This window comes from Dermochelys coriacea, chromosome 21 (assembly GCF_009764565.3).
Source record: "Dermochelys coriacea isolate rDerCor1 chromosome 21, rDerCor1.pri.v4, whole genome shotgun sequence".
Taxonomy (NCBI): Eukaryota; Metazoa; Chordata; order Testudines; family Dermochelyidae; genus Dermochelys; species Dermochelys coriacea.
The window spans coordinates 18,132,471-18,150,923 of NC_050088.1; the positions used below are offsets into that span (position 1 = coordinate 18,132,471).

The 18,453-nt window shown below is 48.3% G+C and overlaps 1 protein-coding gene across 9 annotated transcripts in view; it reads left to right on the plus strand.

The window, feature by feature from the left end:
• KDM5B (lysine demethylase 5B) overlaps positions 1-18,453 on the plus strand; it is a 204,053-nt gene that overhangs the window by 149,592 nt on the left and 36,008 nt on the right. For 8 of the 9 annotated variants that reach the window (XM_043500701.1, XM_043500706.1, XM_038379466.2 and 5 more), the window contains one exon: positions 7,091-7,249. The exons of the other annotated variant lie outside the window; for it this stretch is intronic. In XM_043500701.1, coding sequence (XP_043356636.1) covers positions 7,091-7,249 — 159 coding nt within the window. The remainder of the gene's footprint in view (positions 1-7,090; positions 7,250-18,453) is intronic. 9 annotated transcript variants of the gene reach the window in all.

The following is an 18,453-nucleotide window of genomic DNA, read 5'->3' on the forward strand; positions in this document are numbered from 1 at the left end:
GTTTTTTTGTTGAAGGATAGCCACTCTCAGGTCTGTAATCGTGTGACCGGAGAGATTGAAGTGTTCATCAAGAATTATAACATTCAAAAACCAGTCGGAGAACACTTCACCCTCCCTGGACACTCCATTACAGACCTAAAAGTTGCAATTATTTAACAAAAAAAACTTCAAAAACAGACTCCAACGAGAAACTGCAGAACTGGACTTAATTTGCAAACTGGACACTATTAAATTAGGCTTGAATAAAGACTGGGAGTGAATGAGTCATTACACAAACTAAAAACTATTTCCCCATGCTAATTTTCCCCCTACTGTTACTCACACCTTCTTGTCAACTGTCTGAAATAGGCCATCCTAATTATCACTACAAAAGTTTTTTTTTCTCCCGTTGATAATAGCCCACCTTAATCGATTACTCTCGTTAGAGTTGGTATGGCAACCCCCATTTTTTCATGGTGTGTGTGTGTGAGATCTTCGTACTGTATTTTCCACTGCATCTGATGAAATGGGCTTTAGCCCACGAAAGCTTATGCTCAGATAAATTTGTTAGTCTCTAAGGTGCCACAAGTAGTCCTCATTCATTTTGCATATTGTAAGATTACTGCATGTAACTTCAGCCTGGAGGAGGCCTGTTTTTGTTTTTTCATTAACTAACTAAACTAGAAACAAAGACTAACTGTGCAGACAAACTTCCCATATAAAATTCTTAAGTACCGTGTGAACAGAGAGGTGCTTGTGACACTGCTCGTTAGCCTGGCTATGAATCTAAACTGTTGCAGCAACTGGAAACATTCCTAACCTTTTCACAGACCTTAGTTTATAAACTGGGAGTGTATGGGGGTGGGCAGCCTTGGAGTCTTAATGTGGCCAGGAGCTGACTGCTAAGATTAAGAAGGAATAATGCCTGTTGCAGCAGAGTCTCCATGGACCTCCATTCCATATTAAAGATGAATTTGCAGTCTCGTCCATTTCAATAAACGGGATTCTTCTTCGAGTGATTGCTCATGTGGATTCCAATAGGTGTGTGCGCGTGTCGCATGCACGATCGCCCGAAGCTTTTCCCTAGCGGTACCCATCAGGTCGGCAGTGGAGACCCCTAGAGTGGCGCCCTCATGGCGATGTTTATATGACCCTGCTGACCCGCCACCCATTCTTATTGCCCTTGACGGTTGTTGGAACAGCTTAGTGCTTGCTCGCAAGTTAGTTAGCCTAGTGGTTTCCTTTGTCTTCAGCGTAGATAGTTTTTCAAGTTGTTAATAGTTGTAGTTATTGTTCTCCCAACGGGTTCCCCCCCTTCGTTCTACTCTCCCCGGCACTGGGGCATGCGTCGGCCGCAGGGGTTTAAAGTGTGCGAGAGGTGTGGGAAGCCTATGCCCACAAGTAAGCCGCACGCCGATTGTCCCAAGTGTCTTGGTGAGGGCCACCAAACAGATAAGTGCCCTATTTGCAGGGGCTTTAAACCCAGAACAAAGAAAGATCGGGACTACTGCCTGAAACTCCTTTTGATGGAGTCAGCCCTTCAGCTGCAGATGGAACCGGCTCCGGTCTCCTCGGTATGCAGTGCGCCGGTCGCGGTGCGGGATGTCCTTGCACTGAGGAAAGACCCAGTAAGGAGCCACCAGCACCGTTCCCTGGCACACAATGCCAGTGCCTCGCATCGGCACCAATCCCAGTCTCCGGTGCCACATAAGAAAAAGAAGCCAGCCAGCCATTCCCATCAGGAAGCTGAAGTACGATCACAGTGGGATGTGTCCTCCAGTTGGACACCCCCGTTAAGGCCCTCAAGAGCCAATGCTGTCAGCCTAGGCCCTGGCTGTAGGGCCCTCGAGTCTGGCGGGAATGAAGTTTCCTAGCCATGGGGAATTGGAGGAAGAACTTGACCTCCCCTCCACTCTGGACACCTATGAGGCGGCCTGCGACCTCATTGATATGACGTCGCAGTACCCAGCCCCGCATGTGCGAGATCCGGGCCTGCAGACTCAGCTACCGGCGTTGGTACCAACCGTAGCAAAGTGCACGGCACTGAGGGGCGGTGCTATACCACCAACAACTTTGGCTCCGATGTCAGTACCTATAACGGCGGCACCGATGATGGTGGTTCCGATGGCTACAGCACCAGTGGGGACAGCGATGCCGGCACCAATGATGGCACCACCACTAATCCAGCACCATGGTAAACCTATGATGCTATGGCTCCAGTCTCCATCCCCTCGCTACCGTTCTCCGGCACAATCAGGCTCTGCTCCACCGTGGTTGGCATTGGAGTCGGAGGCCGAATCTTCACGGTTCCGATGTAGTCATTACTGATCTCAGTCCTGACATCGTTCCCGGCAGCATCGGCCGGTGGAGCAAGAGATGCCCATAGCCACTTGGCCACCCCAGTGGCAGGGCCCAGTACAATGGTCCTTTTGGACCCCCTGGGCCTATCATCAGGCACAAGGCCAAGGGTCTAGATCTGTGTCAGTGGTATCGGGGCCCCATGCCCCTCTATCAGCGTCATCAACGGCACACCGCTCCCCTAAGGCACCGGAGGACCCTACATGGGATGTGACTGTTGATCAGCCGCAGTCAGCCACAGCTCCCACTCCACCAACGATAGAGGCCACTCAGTGGGTCATTGTCAGGCCTCCTGAGTTACCATGTCTGGCCTCTAGACAGCCGGAGGGGCAGGAGGACACGGTTCTGGGAACGTCTTCCTCCTCTTCACCTGATGAGGCTGTAGTGGGCACATCCACCGCTTTACCACCGATGGCTGTGAAGGGCCACCAGGACCTACTTAGGAGGGTGGCAATTAATCTTAACCTCCAGGCAAAGGAAGTTGCCGAGGACTTAGACCCCATATTAAATATCCTCACCCCGGAGTGTCCCTTCAGGGTTGCATTGCCCCTCAAAAAGTCTATCCAGACCACCACCAATGTGCTTTGACAGACTCCAGCCTCTACACCACTGATGGCTGAGGGTGTGGAGAGACGCTACTTTGTACCACAAAAGGGCTGTGAGCACCTTTTTACACACCCCCAGCCAGGTACGTTGGTCGTAGACGCTGTAAATCATAAGGAGCAGCAGGGTCAACTGGGTTCTACTCCTAAGTCACGTGACACAAAGAAGCTGGATCTCTTTGGCCGTAAAGTCTATTAGACTTGGGGGGTCTCCAGCTTCGAATAGCTAACCAACAGGCAGTGCTAGGCCGATATGCCTTTAATTCCTCATTGGCATTGGCCAAGTTCCAGGAGTTTATCCTGACTGATTCACATAGGGAGTTCAGAGCCCTCCTGGAGGAAGGCAGGATGATCTCTAGAACTGCTCTTCAAGCAGCCCTCGATGCAGTGGATTCAGCAGCTAGAGCTATGGCCACTGCCATCACTATGAGACATAGTGCATGGCTCCAGGTCTCGGGTATCCCTCCTGAGGTCCAAAATACCATGCAGGACCTTCCCTTTGTCCGTGAGGGCCTGTTTGCCCAAAATACAGACAAATGTTTACACAGCCTCAAGGACTCACAGGCCACGCTAAGATCTCTGGGGCTGCACACCCCTGCACCTCAGAGAAAACCTTTTAGGCCTCAGCCCCCATCTCGCTTCTACCAAGGACCCCCTAGGTGAGACCCTCCTAGAAGGAGGGGCAGAAACAATAGGAGGCACCCACAGCCCTGTTTGGGCCAAGGTCATTTTCGACTAAACAGCCCCCTGGCCCTAAGCCTAACTTTTGAAGTTACGCACGAGGACAGCGCACCAGTCGCCTTACTGGATCGCTGGGTCCTCAGCACCGAAGGGGTGGGATATTCTATCCAATTCTGCTCCCTACCGCCCTCCCACCCCCCTTCCCTGTCCCTCATGAGCAACTTTTTTTTACAGGAGGTTCAGTTGCTTCTAGCACTAGGGGTGATAGAGGAGGTCCCTCAGGAATTCAGGGGTAAGGGTTTCTACTCCCATTATTTCCTTATCCCTAAGGTCAAGGGGGGGCTTAGGCCTATCCTGGACCTGCGAGACCTCAACTCATACATAAAGATGAAGTTTCACATGGTCTCTCTGGCCACCATCATTCCCTCAATGGAGCCGGGAGACTGGTACGCCACCCTCAACTTGAAGGACACGTATTTTCATATTTCAATTATCCCTTCCCACAGGTGTTTTCTCAGGTTCATAGTCAGTGGCCATCACTACCAGTTCAGGGTGCTTTGGTTCAGCCTTTCTACTGCCCCTCAGGTTTTCACCAAGTGTATGACGGTAGTGTCAGCATTTGTCCACAGGCGCCAGATCCAGGTTTTCCCATACCTGGACGACTGGCTTCTCAAGGCAGAATCCCAAAGAAGGGTAGTGCAGCATGTATCCCTGATCAGGGACACATTCCTCAGGCTGAGCCTTGTATTGAACGAACCCATGTCTATCCTGACCCCCACTCAGAGGATAGAGTTCCTTGGAGCCCACCTGGACTGTACGGTCGCGAGGGCATCCCTCACAGAGCTACATTTCAAAGCAATCTCTGACATTATTCATACCCTCCTTCGTTTCCCAACCGCCACAGCCAGAAACTGTATGGGGCTTCTGGGACATATGGTGGCCTGCACATACGTAGTGCAACACACCAGGCTCCGCCTTCGACCTCTACAAGCGTGGCTAGCATAGGTGCACAGGCAGGGCAGGGATCCATTGAACTCAATAGTGACCGTCCCCCCGCGAATACTCAGCTCCCTCCACTGGTGGCTCCAGCCTCAGATGGTCTGTGCTGGAGTACCTTTCACAAAGCCCCAACTGTCGATTGTCCTGGTTACAGACGCTTCGGTGCTAAGTTGGGGAGCTCATCTGGGCAGTGTCAGAACCCAAGGCCTCTGGTCCCAGCAGAGCTGTCGTTGCACATCAATGACCGAGAGTTGAGAGGGGTTCGTCTGGCATGCCAGACATTCCAGAGCCGTATCCAGGACAGGTGCGTATCAGTACTCTCAGACAACACCGCAGCGATGTTTTATATAAACAAACAGGGTGGTGCTCACTCCTCTCCCCTCTGTCGGGAAGCCCTCGCCCTGTGGGATTTTTGCATCATGCGCTCCATACACCTGCAGGCGTCATACCTTCCTGGGGTGCAGAACGAGCTGGCAGACTGCTTCAGCCACTCATTCCAGGGAAACGAGTGGTCCCTCAGATCGGATATCACCCACTCAATTTTCCAGAAGTGGGGCTTTCCTCATACAGACCTGTTTGCCACGCGAGGCAACAGGAAGTGCCAGAGGTTCTGCTCATTTCTGAACCACACCCGGGCTCCACTGCGGATGCCTTTCACCTATCTTGGGCGGGGCATGCAATGTATGCATTCCCACCGTTCCCCCTCATACACAGAGTGCTCCTCAAGGTTCGCCAGGACAGGGCCTCGTTGATCCTGATAGCACCAGCGTGGCCCTGACAGCACTGGTTCACCATATTGCTGAACCTTTCAGTGGTCACATCAATAGCGCTGCCCATCCCTAATTTCGCAGGACCACGGCCAGCTGCAGCACCCCAACTTGGAGTCCTCCACCTCACAGCTTGGAAACTCCATGGTTGAACCCTTTGGAACTTCAGTGCTCGAACTCTGTCAGGGAAGTCCTGTTAGGAAGCAGAAAACCCTCCACTCGAGCCACATACCTGGACAAGTGGAAGGGTTTCTCCATTTGGTCCCAACAAAGAGGATCTGAACCACAATCAACTCCAGTGCCCCTTGTGCTAGACTAGCTCTTGGACCTCAAGCGCCAGGGGTTGGGGATATCATCCCTAAGGGTACACCTGGCGGCCATTTTGGCCTTCCACCCGGAATGCTGGGGGGATCAGTATTCAGTAACCCTAGGGTGGGCAGGTTCCTTAAGGGCCTTGACAGACTTTACCCACCTGTATGTCAGCCCATTCTCCCCTCCTAGAACCTAAATCTGGTCCTATCCTCTCTCATGAGGCCCCTCTTTGAGCCTATGGCTACCTGCTCTCTTGCCTATCTGTCCTGGAAGGTGGCCTTCCTAGTAGCTATAACCTCTGCAAGAAAGGTGTCCGAGATCAGAGCCCTGACCTCCAAACCCCCATGCACTGTGTTTTATAAAGACAAGGTGCAGCTATGCCCCCACCCTGCATTTTTGCCCAAAGTGGTCTCCCAGATTCATGTGAACCAGGACATATTCTTGCCTATGTTCGTCTCTAAACCCCATGCCACCAGCAAGGAGCGCATGTTTCACACCGTAGATTTTAGACGGGCCTTAGCCTTTTACATTGAACGCACAAAGCTGTTCCGTAAATCACCACAGCTTTTTATTGCAGTTGCAGAAAGGATGAGGGGGTTTCGAATTTCATCATGGATCATGTCCTGCATCAGGACGTGCTATGACCTGGCTAAAATTCCAGCTCTGCCTATTACAGCGCATTCCACCAGAGCGCAAGTGACGTCTGCAGCTTTCCTGGCGCAGGTCACTATCCTGGACATCTGCAAGGCAGCAACATGGTTTTCAGTCCACACCTTCATTTCCCATTACGCCATTACTCAGCAGGCGAGGGATGCTGCTGCTTTTGGTTTGGCAATCCTCCAATCAACAGGTGAACTCCAACCCCTCCTCCGGGTTAACCACTTGGAAGTCACTTATTGGGAATGCACATGAGCAATCACTCGAAGAAGAAAAACGGTTACCTCTCGTTACAGTCGTTCTTCGAGATGTGTTGCTCATGTCCGTTCCAAATCCCGCCCGCCTCCCCACTGTCGGAGTCTTCCGGTAAGAAGGAACTGAACGAGTGGCAGGTCAACAGGGTCATATATACATTGCCATGGGAGTGCCACTCTCTAGGGGTCTCCACTGCCGACCCGATGGGTACCTCTAGGGAAAAGCTTCCGGCGATCATGCATGCGGCGCACGCACACACCTATTGGAATGGACATAAGCAATGCATCTTGAAGAACAACAGTTACGAGAGGTCAGTAACCGTTTTTTCAATCCTCTGGCTTTTGCTTTTCCCCCAACATAACCTTTGTTAGTCAAAGTTTTAGGGTACTTAAATGGACTTATGAGTGCATGGCCATGTGTTATGCGAGGATAAATGCACTGAGAAATGCTCCAGACGGTTGTGCTTTGGCTGTGTCTTAGGTGTTGTCTCCCAGATGTGATATTGGAACACTGAATCTTAAAAAGAAACAGAAAAAATTAAAGGAGCCAGTGCCAAATGGAAAGAAGAGAGGGACCAGGCTGGAGAGTCTTTGTGATCTGGAAAGAACTCTGTGTGAGAGTAAGGAGACTGCCTCTGCGGTATGTATTAAACTTTGAAATACAGGCTCCTCTTACAGCTTTTTCCCACTTGATTTTATATCCTACCTGCATCTCTAGTGTCTCCGTGCTGCCCAGGTTCTCTCCCAGCTCTCCACAAGGGGGTGTAGAATTCTGAGGAGTCTTGTGGTGTTGCTAAGTCTTGCCCCCTCTTCAGTTCTGCCTCTGGCGATGGAAGAAGCAGTCAATTTGGCTTTTTCTCACTAGTTTGTTTTTCTATATTTTAGATTTTATTTCTGTATTTGGGCAATAGCAATCTCATTTCTGATAGCTGCTTTCAACTACCTGAAAGGGGGTTCCAAAGAGGATGGATCTAGGCTGTTCTCAGTGGTAGCAGATGACAGAACAAGGAATAACGGTCTCAAGTTGCAATGGGGGAGGTTTAGGTTGGATATTAGGAAACACTATTTCACTAAGAGGGTGCAAAAAAGAAAAGGAGTGCTTGTGGCACCTTAGCGACTAACAAATTTATTTGAGCATAAGCTTTCGTGAGCTATAGCTCACTTCATCGGATGGTGCATCCATTCTTTTTTGTGAATACAGACTAACATGGCTGCTACTCTGAAACTAGGAGGGTGGTGAAGCACTGGAATGGGCTACCGAGGGAGGTGGTGGAATCTCCTTCCTTAGAGGTTTTTAAGGTCAGGCTTGACAAAGCCCTGGCTGGGATCATTTAGTTGTGGATTGGTCCTGCTTTGAGCAGGGTGTTGGACTAGATGACCTCCTGAGCTCCCTTCCAACCCTGATATTCTATGATTCTATTATTTCAGTTTATATCTCCTCTCTTCAGCCTGGGAATCACCAGGGTACTTAGGCTCCAGCTCTCTGGTGCAGCATCTCTCTATTGGGCTTTGTCTTTCCACTCTTCCTCTCACCCCTGACCCAGCACACACACATGCAGATTTGCTCTGTGTGTTCCTAGCAAAGTCCAAGTGGTGCTAGATTTGTGAGGTTGTCTTTCAGAAGCTTCTGAGGGCAATCTCTGCTCTGCCTACTACTAGATAGGTGACCTTCCTTTTGCCAGGGCATGAAGCTCTGAGTCAGACCAACACATGAGGGCCTTATGATGCCTCCTTCCACTGTGGGAAAGCTCAACCAAGAGCAGCAAGTTTCCTTCAGAAAGGATTCCCACTCCTGTTCATATCAGAGATGCTTTCCAAATTCAAGGTTGCTTCTTCTGTGAAGCTTTGTTTCAGGTTCAGAAGATGAATTGGTTTGTGGCCTGCGAAGTAGGGGCACAGCATCTCAGCCAGAGAAACTGGTTCTAAGTCTGAGGTAGAAAAGGGTTCCCCTCCAACCTTCACAGCAAGGAGTGCTTTGGGTAATCTGTGCCCAGGCAAGAAGCACATATCTCCATTTCATAGAATCATAGAATATCAGGGTTGGAAGGGACCTCAGGAGGTCATCTAGTCCAACCCCCTGCTCAAAGTAGGACTAATCCCCAACTAAATCATCCCAGCCAGGGCTTTGTCAAGTTGGGCCTTAAAAACCTCTAAGGAAGGAGATTCCACCACCTCCCTAGGCAACCCATTCCAGTGCTTCACCACCCTCCTAGTGAAAAAGTTTTTCCTAATAGTCAACCTAAATCTCCCCCACTGCAACTTGAGACCATTGCTCCTTGTTCTGTCATCTGCTACCACTGAGAACAGTCTAGGTCCATCCTCTTTCGAACACCCTTTCAGGTAGTTGAAAGGTCAGAGAAGCCTGTAAGATGAACTCCTTAGTGGGCTCTCCCCAGGCCAACTCCCAGGCCAACTCCCTCTGTTAGCCTCTCCGCTGTTCGCAACTGGCTGCCTTTTTTTATAAGGCTGCTGGCTTGAAGCAGTTGTCCTGGCTCAAAGCCTTACCCTCTACTCAATCAACCAGGCCCACTTAAGGCCCACCTGGAACAAAGCACTCCCATTTCTCATGCATCATTGGATGACTGCAGTAGGCAAGAAATCCTTATATATATGGAGAGAGATAGATAGATAGATACACACACACACACACACACGCAAAATGCGACTTGATTTACTGAATAAAGACCAAGTTACTAGGTCTTTCAGCTTTCCTTTCAGACTTTCAAGCCCCCATTGGGCTCTTCATGTAATCTGGATTTGCTCCAATGCCTATCCTTGGGTGGGTGGATTCCAGAGAAATTACATTGAAGCACAGGGACCCCTCCCTCTTGGGACAGAAAGACAGCACCTCCTAATAAACCTTAAAAAACCCAAACCCACACGCATATTATTCTTCTTATTTTTTTTCGTCCCAGAGTTCTGCTCTTGAGGAGGGCAAACTCTGAATCACCACTAGAGCTAGACAGTCAGGAAAGATTCCTGTGCCTGAACACTTCAGTAGTTTAGTTTGCAAACTGGCAAAACAGAAGTAGGTCTAAACATTGATTGAATATTTTTGCTTACAAACCAAAACCCTTCTCGATACAGGGTTTCTCCTACTCTCATCCTTTGAGGACATCATGGGATCTGAATGCGAACCTCCAGTTAGAACAAACAAACAAACAAAAAGAAAATTTCATACATCATAGGTATTAATTCTCAATACAGCAGTAGCCCTACCAGGAAGGGGACTTTGTACCAAAAGATCTTATAAAGCTTAAGTGAGGGCACCCTATCCTGAGATTTCAAAGCCACAACAGCAATCCCATGGATTAAAAAGATATCCTGTCATTAAAGAAGAAAATCTATATGGCAGCAACAAAGTTGCTCTACGCACTCCTGGAAGAGGAGCATTGGCATGTTTATAACACTCTTCAGTAGAGTCTAACCCACTTAGAACGATATTGGGATGCGACTGCCAAGACAGTCTAGGCAATTTCCTGTATTCCTCAGCCCTTATCAAATAGTAGGGTATTGTTCTTGTAACATCCAATGTGCTTCCCCTGGACTGTTACTTGTAGCCACCATACAAATTCTTTTTTTTCAACTGCTTGCTAATGTCGATTCCATTGTAGATGTGCGCATGCCCATATGCATGTTAGTCGGAGATTTTTGCCTTAGCGGTATCCGTAGGGCAGGCTGTGGTGCCCTATGGAGTGCCACGCTCATGCTGCGGTGTATCAGCTGCCATTGGCGCATGGTGGACACTTGGAGCGCCTCTGTCCCTTGCTTTGCAAACAGTCAGTGGTTTTCTCTCCTATCTCAGCCTTGTGCTTCTAGCTGTAAATAGTTTGTTTGTTACTCAGTTGTTAAGTAGCTGTTAAGTGTTTAGTCAGATAGTGTCACGGCAGGGACATTGCCCCAGGTGGGACATGTCCCAATCTCTGCGTTTTAAACTTTGCTCCACATGTAACAGGCCTATGCCTGTTAGTGACCCGCATGAGAGTTGTGTAAGCTGCCTTGGGGAATCCCACATAAAAGAGCACTGTTGCATCTGTAAGAACTTCCGTACTCATACACAGAGAGAGCGCAACATATGTCTTGGGGCCTTCCTAATGCAGGCTGCCCTACGCCCAGCTTCGGAGCCGGCACAGCCTGACACGGCACCCAGCGCTTCGGCTTCTGTGTGTAGCACACTCGTCACTGGGCTTTTCCCGGCGCTGAACCCCATTGCTGGTGCCGAAGAAAAAAAGAAAGAAGTTGGCACCAAGCAAGCCCGACTAGGAGGCTCTGGGCAAAGGACGCAGTTTGGGCCTTACACCCACTCCAGACCCACAAAAGGGCTCAGCCCTGCAGAGTTCCTCCTCACAAAAGGACCCGCCACCAACTCCAGGGAGCGGTAAAGGGGCCCAAGCCGAAGGCACAGCTGACCTCCTCTCAGCTCCCAGCGCCTGGAGATTTAAGAGCACCCCCACCACACCCAGTACCGTGTGCAGCAATGGAACTGGCTATGGCTCCCTGCAAGGACCAGCCTGCCGAGCAAGGCCTTGCACAAGACAGCGAGCACTACCGATCTCTGGTCGCCACGTTCTTAGTCTCCATGTTGGCTCAGGTCTCTGGCTCGCCACTACGAATCATTGGCACTGCGCACCCAATCCCTGTCTATGCACTGGGGCTTGCCCAGGCGTAGACAATCTCCTTGGCACCAATCTTTGTCGCGTCGTTGGTCACCATCGCTGAGACCTTGAGGTCTCTCCCTGACCCAGCGCCACTCTCCCTACTCCCGGCACCAGTCGGACCACTCCTGGCACCAGTTGCCGGCGGCGACAGTGAGCTGTCAGACCCAGGCCTCGATAGCAGGGGGTGACGACTTCTCCAGCTCCGAGGTGGAGTTCAGCCCCTTGCCCAGACAGCAATGTGATTGAGCTCCGGAGAGCGCATCCGTGGCATTGGAATTGACACCCTGATTTGACTTACGACAATTGGTTTGTGACACTCGGTCCTGCAATGGAGTGGATTGCGATTCTGAGTTACGACATTTCAACTTACGATGCAATTTTCAGGAATCAATTGTGTCGTAAGTACAAGGACTGCCTGTATTCTGCCAAAAAAAAATCTGTTAGTGTTAACGGCCAATATAACAACTGTGTTTTCTAAACAGACCAGGAAAGGTGTATTCCTTACCACTGTGCCAGGAGGCCGTTCTACTTTGGGAGTTCTGTATAACCAACTCAGTTACCTCAAAGCTGCTTACCTCTCAGGGGAGCACAAAACATTGGCAGATCACCTAAGCAACTTTTTCTCCCCTCACCACAAATGGTCACTATGTCCAGACATAGCCAGATCCATCTTCCAGCTGTGGGGAACTCCACAAGTGGATCTGTTCGCAACAAAGGCCAACAGAAAATGCCATCAGTTTTGCTCCCGAGAGGGTCACAGCACATGATCTTTGGATGCTTTTCTGTTATCATGGATGAACTCCCTGCTGTATGCCTTTACTCCGATAGCCCTATTTGAGGCCAAGAGGGATCATGGTTGCCTCATATTAATAGCACCAGCATGGCTTCGACAACACTGCTTCTTAACCATGTTAGCAAGGCCTCCTCTACCAATCCCATTAGATTCAGACATGAATTCTCAGGAACATACATGGCTGTCTGTTCCATCCCAACCTATAGGCCCTCCACTTGACAGAGTGGATGCTTCGTGGCTAACACCACTAGAAATTACTTTCTTGAAAAACATTGAGGAGGTGCTTCTGAACAACAGAAAGCCTTCAACTATGTGTACTTACCTGGCCAAATAGAAATATTTTTCTATCCAGTCTGAATAGAGAAGTGTCTCCCCAGTGCAGGCTTAACCATTTTTTGGATTATCTGTTGCACCTAAAACAGCAAGGCCTGACAGTTCCATTAAAGTACATTTGGCAGTGATTTCAGCGTTCCACCCTCCAGTGAGTAGTAGATTGCTTTTTTCCACCCCTTTGTGAAAGCGGCATTTTTGTAATAACCTCAGCAAGGAGAATGGGTGAATTGAGAGCCGTGAGTCCAGAATCTCCTTACATTTTTTCCGTAAGGATAAAGTTTACCTCTGGCCTCACCCAAAATTATTAACATAGGTCATTTCCAATTTCCACATGAATCAGGCAATTTATTTGCCAACATTTTTGCCGAAGCCTCACACTCATACAGATGAACAGAAGCTTCATTGCTATATGTGAGGAGAGCACTGGCCTTCCACTTGGACCGCCCCAGACCCTTTAAGATCCTCAGTGCAGTTATTTGTCATGATTGCAGATGGGGTGAAAGGCAAACTGGTTTCCACTCAGAGGACTCTTGTGTTTGTTTGTATTACCAGTTAGCTGTGTCACACCACCTCTTGAATATTGGCTCTTTTGACCAGAGCAAAAGTAGCTTGAGCAGCTTTTCTAGCACAAATACCTACTCAAAATGTTTCCAAAGCAGCAAACTGGTCATCAGTACACACTTTTTCTGCTCATTATGCCATTTTCCATCAATCCAGTTTCAGATAGGCTGTTCTACAATGCTGATTAGGTAGACTGAGCCCACCTTCACGTTAATCTGCTTATGAGCCACTGACTGTGGAATGGACATGTACAATCACTTGAACTAAAAATGGTTACCTGCCTTTCCATAACTGTTGTTCTTTAAGATGTTGCACATGTTCATTCCACAGCCCTCCATCCTTCTGTCCCGTAAGAAGGAACTGAGGGGCATCGGGGGTAGCTGTACCTTATTGCACCCTTATCAGAAGGATGAGGTAGACCAGGCTTTCTTCGGACAACTAACTGAAGTTTTCAGATCACAGGCCGTGGTTATAATGGGGAACTTCAATCACCCTAACATCTGCTTGGAGAGAATACAGCAATGCACAGACAATCCAGGACGTTTTTGGAGAGTATTGGGGATGAATTCCTGGTACAAGTGCTGGAGGAACCAGCTGGGGGCCGTGCTCCTCTTGACTTGCTGCTTACAAACGGGGAAGAATTGGTAGGAGAAGTAGAAGTGGGTGGCAACTTAGGCAGCAGTGACCATGAGATGGTTTAGTTCAGGATCCTGACAAAAGGAAGAAAGGAGAGTAGCAAAATACAGACCCTGGACTTCAGAAAAGCAGACTTGGGGCTTGTCTACATTATCCACAGGATCAATGGGCAGCGATCGATCCAGTGGGGGTCGACTTACCGCGTCTAGTATAGATGCGATAAATCGATCACTGAGCACTCTCCTGTCAACTCCAATACTCCACTGGAACGAGAGGTGCAGGCACTGCGGTGAGTAGATCTAAGTACGTCGACTTCAGCTATGTTATTCACGTAGCTGAATTTGCGTAACTTAGATTGATTCCCTTTCTCTCCCTTCCCCCCCTCCCCCCGGGTGTAGACCAGACCATAGACTCCCTTCAGGAACTGATTTGCAGGATCCCCTGGGAGGCTAATATGAGGGGGAAAGGAGTCCAGGAGAGCTGGCTGTATTTTAAAGAAGCCTTATTGAGGGTGCAGGAACAAACCATCCCACTATGCAGAAAGAATAGCAAATATGGCAGGCAACCAGGTTGGCTTAACAGTGAAATCTTCGGTGAGCTTAAACTCAAAAAGGAAGCTTACAAGAAGTGGAAATTTGGACAGATGACTAGGGAGGAATATAAAAATATTGCTAGAGAATGCATGGGTATAATCAGGAAGGCCAAGGCACAACTGGAGTTGCAGCTAGCAAGGAATGTGAAGGGTACCAAGAAGGGTTTCTACAGGTATGTTAGCAACAAGAAAGTGGTCAGGGAAAGTGTGGGACCCTCAATGAATGGGGGAGGCAACCTACTGACAGATGATGTGGAAAAAGCTGACATACTCAATGCTTTTTTTGCCTCAGTCTTCACAGACAAGGTCAGCTCCCAGACTGCTGCACTGGGCAACCCAATATGGGGAGGAGGTGAGCAACCCTCAGTGGTGAAAGAACAGATTAAGAACTACTTAGAAAAGCTGGATATGCATTAAGTCCATGGGTCCAGATCTAATGCATCCAAGGGGGCTGAGGGAGTTGGCTGATGTGATTTGCAGAGCCATTGGCCAGTATCCTTGAAATTTGTGGCGATCGGGGGAGGTCCCGGACAATTGGAAAAAGGCAACTATAGTGCCCATATTTTAAAAAAGGAAGGAAGAGAACCCTGGGAACTACAGAGCGGTCAGCCTCACTTCAGTACCCGGCAAAATCATGGAGCAGGTCCTCAAGTACTTTTGAAGCACTTGGAGGAGAGGAAGGTGATCAGGAACAGTCAACATGGATTCACCAAGGTCAAGTCATGCCTGACCAACCTGATTGCTTTCTATGATGAAATAACTGGCTCTGTGGATATGGGGAAAGTGGTGGATGTGATATACCTTGATGTTAACAAAGCTTTTGATACGATCTCCCACAGTATTCTTGCCAAGTTAAAGTTAAAGAACTATGGGTTGGATGAATGGACTATAAGGTGGATAGAAAGCTGGCTAGATTGTTGGGCTCAACGAGGAGTGATCAATGGCTTGATGTCTAGTTGGCAGGTGATATCAAGCAGAGTGCCCCAGGAGTCGGTCCTGGGGCCAGATTTGTTCAACAACTTTATTAATGATCTGGCTGATGGGATGAATTGCACCCTCAGCAAGTTCGCAGATGACACTAAGCTGGGGATAGAGATAGATATGCTAGAGGGTACAGAGTGACCTAGACAAATTGGAGGATTAGGCCAAAACAAATCTGATGAGGTCCTGCATTGAGGAAGAAAGAATCCCATGCACCGCTACAGGCTGGAGACCAACTGGCTAAGCAACAGTTCTACAGAAAAGGACTTGGAGATTACAGTGGAAAAGAAGCTGGATATGAGTCAGCCCTTATTGCCAAGAAGGCCAATAGCATATTGGGTCCTATTAGTAGAAGCATTGTCAGCAGATCAAGGGAAGTGATTATTCCCCTCTATTTGGCACTGATGAGGCCACACCTAGAGTATTGTGTCCAGTTTTGGTCCTTACAGAAGGAAGGTGGACAAATTGGAGAGAGTCCAGCAGAGGGCAATGAAAATTATTAGGCAGCTGGGGCGCATGACTTACGAGGAGAGGCTGGGGGAACTGGGTTATTTAGTCTGCAGAAGAGAAGAGGGGGGTTTTGATAGCAGCCTTCAACTACCTGAAGGGGGTTCCAAAGAGGGTGGAGCTTGGCTATTCTCAGTGGTGGCAGATGACAGAATAAGGAGCAGTGGTCTCAAGTTGCAGTGGGGGAGGTCTAGGTTCGATATTGGGAAAAACTATTTCACTAGGAGAGTGGTGAAGCACTGGAATGGGTTACTTGGGGAGGTGGTGGAAACTCCATCCTTAGAGATTTTTAAGGCCCGGCTTGACAAAGCCCTGGCTGGGATGATTTAGTTGGGGTTGGTCCTGCTTTGAGCAGGGGGTTGGACTAGATGACCTCCTGAGGTCTCTTCCAACCCTAATCTTCTGTTTCTATTGGCATGCAATGGCACACTGCTGTAGAGAGTTCTCGAGTCACCCCAACAGGAACCACTGAGGGGAAAAAAGTTTTCCAGCAACTGTGCACAAGGCACAGACACATCTAAGTGGTATGGATATGTGCAACACATCTGGAAGAACAACAGTTGTGGAAAGGTAGGTAACTTTTTTCATTATTTATCTGTAGAGTGCCCAAGCATGATCCCAGAGGCTTCAAGATATACTCACAATACAAATAATAAAAAATAAGGACAAATTAAGAAAATCCTCATCATGGCAATGACAGAATGTGTATTTGCATATGAGAGCATCAAGTTCCCGAACAAGACTGTTCCTTTCAGTCTCTTCTCTGCAGCACTGTGAAAATGGCAGTAATGGTTACAGCAATGCTCAGATCACAAATACTGCTTTGAGTGGCTCTGTACATTCCCAGTTATGTGTCATGTGCTGCCCAGTGCAGCCCAATGGTAGAACCATCTCAAAGTAGTGCCCATTAAAGCATACTAGTATCTCCAAATGTAAAGGGGTGCTGCACTCTGTACCATCTTATTTCCTCCCAACCTCTGCGCCAGATGCAAATGAACTGCTCTGTTTGGTTTGTCAGATATGGGTTTTCTCCTGTTCAGTGTCTTTGGTTAATTTGTTGTAGTTGTTCATTTTTAGTGTTGTGTAGTTAGTATAGTTTATAGGTTCAGTTTCCTGTAATGACAGAAACTGGGGTTTAAGAGATGTGCTTCATGCTCAGCTTTCTTCCTGCCTTTGGATGACTCCATTAGGTGCCTTACGTGCCTTCGGGATGGCCACTCTCCTTCTGGGTGTTCTATTTGGCAGAGCGCACAAGCATAGGCAGAGCAGACTGCAGGTGCTCGTACTTAAGACAATCTTGCTGCTAAAACATTGGATTCCAGGAGATCATCTGATCCAAAGACTTAAGAGAGCTGTTTTGGCTTCAGTTGCTTCATCTAGCAAAACTAAAATGCCTAAAGGATCTCATTCAGGATCTATGCTGGTTCTGGCTCCTATTTCTTCATAATTGGATCTTCTTGCTAAAGCCATCAAGGTGTCGAAGCAGCCAGCTAGACAGCTGGTGTCTGAGGACCCTAGGATGTTGGTATGACATTCAGAGGTGCAATCCAGACCAGTGAGGGGCTATTTGACCCCTGCCTTGCAATCTTCACTGCCTCACAATGCTTTGCTATTGTAGCTTGCAACCTGGGCCCCTCACAAACAGGAAACAGCATCAGGTCACACCCTAAGTATCAGTGTATAGCCACAGCCCTGGTCGAGCAACTCTAATGCCAGCAGCTTGTTAGCAAACACCCAGCCACTCTCTGGCTTCCAGCAGCCTTGGTTACTATTTGCAGGGTGACCCCAACGCATTTCCTGTCGCAGATTCCACCCACCCACCCACCTCCAAACATGTGTTGTGCACTCTCCAGCCCCCTCCTGGACAGTCCGGATATATTTAGGTTTGTTGCCCCTCTAAGGAGATCAGTAAACAGTTTTTGCTACCGTAAGAGGTGTTACCTACATAGTTCAGTTTAAAGGCAACACTGGATTAGTTTTAATTAAAGGATAAAAGAAGTTTATTTAACTACAGAGAGAGATTTTAAGTGAGTACAAGTATAAGGCATTAAAGTCAGAAATGGTTACAAGAGAGATAAAGATAAAACGCTTTCTAAATGTAACAAACTAGACTTGGTTCAAGGTGAAATTCTTACCACAGGTTGCCAGTAACTGCTGACCAAGTTTCAAGTCAGGATCTTCTCCCAAAGTCCATAGACTGTTTCTTTTGTCATCTTAGGTGAACAAGAGAGATGTGGATAGAGACCACCTGAGGTGTTTTTGCCCCTCAATTTTGTAGTTCAGTTACCCTTTGAAGTGCATTTTCCTGAAGATAACCCCTAAATTAAGTTCATTCTCATTGTGAGGACCGAGGCAAGGAGTCTGGTGCTGAAAGAGGTTCCGTGCTGTTGTTTTCTAAGATGCAGATCTGTTTGTTCCTGCCCCCATTCCTTGCCAAAGAATGGGCACTAGATAGGTGATTGCCCATCAGCTTTGATGGCACCTGGCTAGAGGCATCAACTTGTTCTCTATCTTTGAGAAACTGGTTTACCTGCACCTCATATTTGTCTCACCCTTCAGTCATGATTTCAGCTTTTGTTCATAACTTTACATATAATACTGCTACATATATTTCACCAGGATGATATTGAGCAGCAAGGTATTATTTTTCAAATGATACCTTACAAGGCATATTTTGTATGAAGATTATTACAGTGGTGTGTAGAGTTTGAATACAGGGCTGCAGTCTGTCACGGTTCTGGCTGTGTCTGTTCTGCAGAAAAAAAGGAGAGGGAGAAGATGGC